The following is a 6939-nucleotide window of genomic DNA, read 5'->3' on the forward strand; positions in this document are numbered from 1 at the left end:
AACACATTTATTCACATTTAAACAAATGAGCAAATAATGACTTATTCCATAAGTCATTATGGTGACCAGATTGGGGTAGATGTGATGGTAAATGCGGCCCCGCATTTACCATCACTGGGTCGGGTTTGGTCGTTCCATCCCCGGCTGGCTCCCTCCCAATGGCGTAACGACACAACAATAGGCCCGTCAGGATTTGGTTATAGAGTGTTGACCCAAAAGCAGAGGCAGGAAGGCAGAGGTGAATTTCATTAGATTTAATTAAAAAAGGAAACTGAAAACAAAGGCAGGTTATCCAAAAATCCAATAATGAAAATGAAGTCCAAACAAGCATGAAATCAGGAGTCCAAAAATCCAAAAGAATCAAACAAAAAAATTAATCAAAACGAACCAGAAACCGTGGAGACATCAGGGGAATCACTGTCATAATGAGGAAAACTCAGAAAGACAGAGTTGGGGGAAGTTTGACAAAGTTTGGCAGTGTTTGACGAGGACCCAGCAAAGGGGAACTGAAGAGAGAGGGCTTTTAAAGGAGACTGAGACAAAGAGGGGGCTAATGTATGGAGAGATATTTGTGCCATCGGTTTGAGCGCGCAGGAACCAATCCGAGCGCGCAGTGAGACAACACGCGCGCGCGCAAAACCGGTCTGGCGCGCGCTCAACTCTGAAAAACCCTCTCAACACACTGTTCTCGCGCTCAGTTTCATCTCTGCGCGTGCTCGAATCCGTCTCTGCTCGCGCTTGCTCTCCTGCTCTCTCTCCGCGCTCAACACCAGCTGTGCGCTCGGCTGTTTCTCCGCTCGCTCGACTCTCTGCGCTCGCAACTTCAGCAATGTATGTAAATGAACCATACCATCAGCCAATCACACTCAGCTTCTTTTCATCCAATGAAAGCATTCCTTCCTTCTTCTTCTTTTCTATCATGGCGGTTCGCAAGCAACTTCAAGGTGCATACCGCCACCTACTGTTCATGAGTGTGTAGCAACATTGTTTTACATCTATTAAATACTATTTTTTAATTTTGCATTCTGAAGATAACTAAATAATGCTTTCCTTAATCTATAAACATCCTTTATATTTCCTTTATTTCCCAATAATCCTTTAAGACTCCATTCTTGGCCTGTCATTTCAACTACTCTTCTCAATTTTTCCCTTTCAGGTTCATATGTTTTACAGTTCATTAATATGTAAGCATTCGTTCCAAATACTACATCCGGTTAGATGAAAAAAAAAATAAATAAATAAATAAAAACACAATCAGGAAAATCAAACTACTCTTACAGTTATTTTGTCAACATTCCTAAGATAGTACTATAAAATATCTTGAATTATCTCAAATAAACTTCAGTAAAACAGTTATTAGATCATTGCCTCATCCATCTCTTTTACCTGCTATTGACATGGATTTAAATTTGCTGTTTTAAAAGAAAAATAAGGAGGATATTTCAGGTTCAAGTATGGTTCAACAGTATATAGATAATGTTTTGGATCATATTGGCCTTACTCTTAGCTTTTGTGGCGGGTGTTTCTTCTTTTTGTTGTTTTTTATGGAGGTTGGCAAACAACAATTACCGCCACCAACTGAAAAATCCTGTTTATCAAATTATTCTTTTTAATATATATAATAAAGAATAACCCTCTTATTTAGAGTCCATCTGTAAAAGGTCTTCTAAATAATAATTGTTAAATTTCAGATCAGGTCTGCTGTCTGAATAATTGCGTTTAAATTAATATAACGGTCGCTGATCTAAAATCAGAGCAAACTAAACTTCTTAATGGAACGATTTCTTCAATCCATTGTAAGGCCAATATGATCCAAAACATTTCTCCTTTGTAGGCTGAATTCCATCACTGATTCTTTTACCCGATTTAAAAATAAATTATGAAACTAAAACAAAACACCATTCCTAATATTGGAATATTTTGAAGCATCCATAAAAAATTTAACATATCCATAATATTTTTTATCTATATACTGTTGAACCATACTGGAACCTGAAATATCCTCCTTATTTTTCTTTTAAAACATCAAATTTAAATCCATGTCAATAGCAGGTAAAAGAGATGGATGAGGCAATGATCTAATAACTGTTTTACTGAAGTTTATTTGAGATAATTCAAGATATTTTATAGTACTATCTTAGGAATGTTGACAAAATAACTGTAAGAGTTGTTTGATTTTCCTGATTGTGTTTTTATTTATTTATGTATTTTTTTTCATCTAACCGGATGTAGTATTTGGAACGAATGCTTACATATTAATGAACTGTAAAACATATGAACCTGAAAGGGAAAAATTGAGAAGAGTAGTTGAAATGACAGGCCAAGAATGGAGTCTTAAAGGATTATTGGGAAATAAAGGAAATATAAAGGATGTTTATAGATTAAGGAAAGCATTATTTAGTTATCTTCAGAATGCAAAATTAAAAAATAGAATTTAATAGATGTAAAACAATGTTGCTACACACTCATGAACAGTAGGTGGCGGTATGCACCTTAAAGTTGCTTGCGATCCGCCATGATAGAAAAGAAGAAGAAGAAGGAAGGAATGCTTTCATTGGATGAAAAGAAGCTGGGTGTGATTGGCTGATGGTATGGTTCATTTACATACATTGCTGAAGTTGCGAGCGCAGAGAGTCGAGCGAGCGGAGAAACAGCCGAGCGCACAGCTGGTGTTGAGCGCGGAGAGAGAGCAGGTCGAGCGAGCGCGAGCAGAGACGGATTCGAGCACGCGCAGAGATGAAACTGAGCGCGAGAACAGTGTGTTGAGAGGGTTTTTCAGAGTTGAGCGCGCGCCAGACCGCGCGTGTTGTCTCACTGCGCGCTCGGATTGGTTCCTGTGCGCTCAAACCGATGGCACAAATACAGTATCTCTCCATACTAATGAGGAAACTGGGAGCAGGTGTGCACAGAGCAAGAGGGAAAGAGCTAGGGAAGGAGGAGAACACAAGAGGGCAGCAGAGAGCAACAAAAGAGAAACCTGGAAGACTGGAAATACCACAATGTTATATTACTAGGACTATAAAACATGGAGAAAAGAAAACTAAACACTCATAAGAAAACAGAACAGAACCCAGACTAGGACAGTAACTGGAAAAAACCAAAGAACACAGCAAAATAAAAATAAAACCACTAACACTAGAAAACAAGGAGTAAAGCAAGACTGAATACTGAAAAGAAAAACATAACAGAAACCTGACATTATCTGGGTGGGTCCCATATGAAGTAGAAGATCCCCTCTCCGCCGCCCTAGACAACAGACCCAAATGTGCCCCATACATACACACTAGACATAGATATACTTTAGTATATATGAAATGCAGCTTTTTTTGAGGTTTGACATTGGCCTGTAGTTCTGCAAATTTTACCATCTGGCTGCTGTCAGAGTTTTTCATTTTTTTTAAATATTTTTTTGCATCACATCCAAAGTTATCTGATTAGTTCTACACTGTTTCTCTCTTTTAGTCCCACCTTTGTAATCGGGCTTTACTTTTTACTCTTATTTTTGTCTTGCTCCATTCCAGATTGATATGCCGTGTCCATGAGGCAAATCACTCTGGATGGCCAAGCCAGGGAACCACTGTATTAATTAAACAGTCTTTGAAAAAAAAAACTATCTGTATCAGTGCACTGTATGTACAACATCAGAAACGCCACCCGTCTGATGGATACTATAAACCATTGTCTGGACTAAAACTAAAATCCTCTCATTTTTTTCGGTCCCTTAGACTGAAAACAGTGCATCCCTGGAGATATTTTACAACTTTTTTTTTCTTTTCCTCCCACTGTTTACATTTGATCACTGCTGCACTTTATATTAATTTACTGTCTTGAAAGCTTTGCTAAATGAAATGTTGTTTTGTATACATTCTTGCACTGTGTATAGAAAATGACAGTAAAAGTTGTCTTAGACTAAGTCCAACCTGGATCCAGTGTGAGCTGCTTAGAGAAGGTTTAATCAAGCCCTAATCCACAAGCAAAACAATCACTGAAAACATGTTTAATAGACTCTTTCTAATAACAGATGTCAATGTAAAGGTATATAAAGTCTAAATTGTAAATGGGAAAAGGGCTGGGTTATCTTTAGTTAAAGAGCTGAATACACCTAGGCAATGTTTCTTTACCATAAAAACGAGTTCATTAAGACTCTAAGAGCATTTACTTTTAATACACTGAATTAGTAGCTAAATGAAAGCCACTGTTAAGAGAAAGCCAGAAGAATTTATTAAATATGTTTAAGTATCTGGTTGTAACATGGGTATTTATAGTGATGTCAGGAACTGCACTGGAAAAAATCGAAATCTAAATAAGTCATTTTTTCTTAAAATAATTGCATTCCTTCTTGGATTGAGGAGGTAAAAGAGACATTTTGCCAATGAAGCAAAACAATTTACACTTAAAATAAGAAAACACAATTGATTTGTCTTATTTCAAGTGCATATTATCTAATTATCTTATTTTAAGAGTCAAAATACTCATTCCATTAGCAGATCATCTGATTTACCTGCTCAAATTAAGGGTAAATACACTTAATTTAAGAAATATTGACCTATTTCTAGATTGTTTTTGCAGTGTAAAGGAGACATTTTGCCAATGGAACAAGATCATTTACACTTAAAATAAGAAAATGCAATTGCCTTGTCTAATTTCAAGTGCATTATTACTAAATATCTTATTCTAAGAGTAAAAATACTCATTCCATTGGCAAACTATCACAATTACATACTGAAATTAATGGTAAATACACTTAATTTAAGACATTTTTATTTATTTCTAGATCGTTTTTCCAGAGTGTGAACACCCTTTTTTTTTGTAGGGTAAATACGCTTCAAAAGTTCTCTTTTACATTACATTTGGGGATTGTTAAAGTATTTATTTCATTCTCAGAGAAGAAATGCATTAAATAACAAAGGTGGTAATCACATAAATCACTTCAATGACCTTGTTTCAAAAGACAACAACATTAAATATTTAGCCAGGAATAAAACACATTATCTTCGGACCTCTTGGTGCACTTTTTTAATTACACGTTAAAGTTCTTAGTTAGAGATACACAGTTTTCAATGCTAACATGAAGGCTAGTTTCACATCACAAAATAAAGAAAGACGAACAAAAAACACTTGAAGTCCACAATAGAGAAAGGTTTGTGCATTTCCAAGGAGCAGGGCTGAGTAGATGGCTGCAAGTCGTCCACGTTTCAAATCACCTTATGGTAATAGCAGGTGCTGCAGTGACACGCTGTGTGGTTTCTCACTGTTATTTCACCTCCTAAAACTATCTGCAAGAAACAAAGTTAAAGGAAAAAGATGGACAAATCCTGTATTTGACTTTTTTTCTTATCTTTAAAAAAAAAAAACAATTATTACAACAATTATTTAAAAAATCAGCTACAGCTAATTTTAACAGGTCAAAATATATCTATCGCAGTTCCAATATTCTAACCTTTTTACATGAAATATAGGTATATAAGTCAGACTTAGCAGCACATTAGATTAAATCAAATAGAATATATTGTTATATGTACATCTAATAAATTAGACTAGATTAGATTAGCTTTATTTATCTCACAGCGGAGAAATTCACTGGTCACATATTGGCATAGTACTTAAAGAAGGTGCAAACAAGGAGGAAAAGGTGCATTAGGAATAAAAAGAAAAGAAAAATAAGAGGGAAAAATGGTTATTTTCCATATCATATGGTTAAGAAAAAATGCATAGACTTATAATGCCCTTGGAATGAAAGCTAAAAAAAATCTGCTCCTCACATTTCCATACAAAAGCAAACCAGATGTCTTTTTAACATGACATTTCTGACATCTAATAATTAACTAGAGCATATTATTGCTGTTGTAAATATTGAGTCATTGATGGGTAGCACAACATCTAACAACTTGTATATTTATTTATTACTTTTTCTGGTATGTTTATTGTTTATTTGGCTCCCTGGTGCCTTTACCTCGTAGCTGTGCTTTGCAACACAGCACCATGCCTCTGAAGTGATGTTCTTCTTGACTGACATGGTCTCCAGGGCTGATTGAGGGGTGGGGTACGCTCGAGAGAAGCAGCAACCCATGCACTGGTAGATTGACCCATAGTGAGCAAAAAACTTGTTCAGTCTCAGGCTGCATCCCTCACAGGCCACTGCAAGAGCAGAGGGAGAGAGCAGAATGGAATAGGGCTGATATCAAATGAAAGTTAAAGTAAAATGCTGCTTCTTTTCTTAGTTTTAGCTCTGTGCCTCTTTCTTTATGGTCCGATTCTCAAAAGAATATCTGTTGTAGCTGAAAAGCTGAAACTTTGCAAGACTGTAATAGTTTTAACTGTGGGGTAAATCCTTACAGCTTGAATAATCCGCTACATTCAGTAGAAAGCACAACAGGAGAAGAGAGACTCTGGTTGACTTCACGCAGCCCATAGTCGTAGCAGATACCTGTAACATGGATACAAAAGGACATGATGATTCAAATGTGTTAAGCTGCAGGGGACTGAAAGTCAGATACAGACTGTTACCATGTCGAGACGAAATTTCTCTTCATCGTGCCTCTTTACAAGACCCCTTTATATTGGGGACTCATGCTTCAGTTTAGCTAATTTTATACCTGGTTACTTCCTGGATTAGTTGATACCTGCCAACGTTATCGCTGATCTCAATGATTCACCCGCTTACTTTGACCCTTCCCTCTAATCCATATAGAGCTTAGAATGATTAGAAAAAGTCATGGAAACTCATAATATCCTTCACCCGTCCCGGTCATGGACGTTCTATTTAATCCCTGGATTTTTGTTACCTGGTAACCCAAGGTTGTTGTTGTCTCTCAGGTCAAGACAGAAAGAAGCACATTAATTAGGGATTTTGTCAAGCAGCATCTAGAATCCCGAAACATTTATGCAGGCTGGTAGAAGTGTTTTTTACTCATGAGGAATCTAATCTTTATTAGCATT

General features: G+C 36.5%; 1 protein-coding gene across 1 annotated transcript; it reads right to left on the reverse strand.

The window, feature by feature from the left end:
* Nucleotides 1-4791: 4791 nt before the first annotated feature.
* On the reverse strand, nucleotides 4792-6575 carry cga (glycoprotein hormones, alpha polypeptide). Its single transcript, XM_038306981.1, has 4 exons — nucleotides 6508-6575; nucleotides 6337-6427; nucleotides 5954-6138; nucleotides 4792-5276 (listed from the first exon to the last, which is right to left on the reverse strand). The coding sequence occupies exons 1-4, from the start codon at nucleotides 6508-6510 to the stop codon at nucleotides 5196-5198; spliced, it is 360 nt and encodes a 119-aa protein (XP_038162909.1). The 5' UTR covers nucleotides 6511-6575; the 3' UTR covers nucleotides 4792-5195.
* Nucleotides 6576-6939: the final 364 nt, after the last annotated feature.

This window comes from Cyprinodon tularosa, unplaced genomic scaffold, assembly GCF_016077235.1.
Source record: "Cyprinodon tularosa strain WSP-4 unplaced genomic scaffold, ASM1607723v1 ctg6, whole genome shotgun sequence".
Lineage (NCBI taxonomy): Eukaryota > Metazoa > Chordata > Actinopteri > Cyprinodontiformes > Cyprinodontidae > Cyprinodon > Cyprinodon tularosa.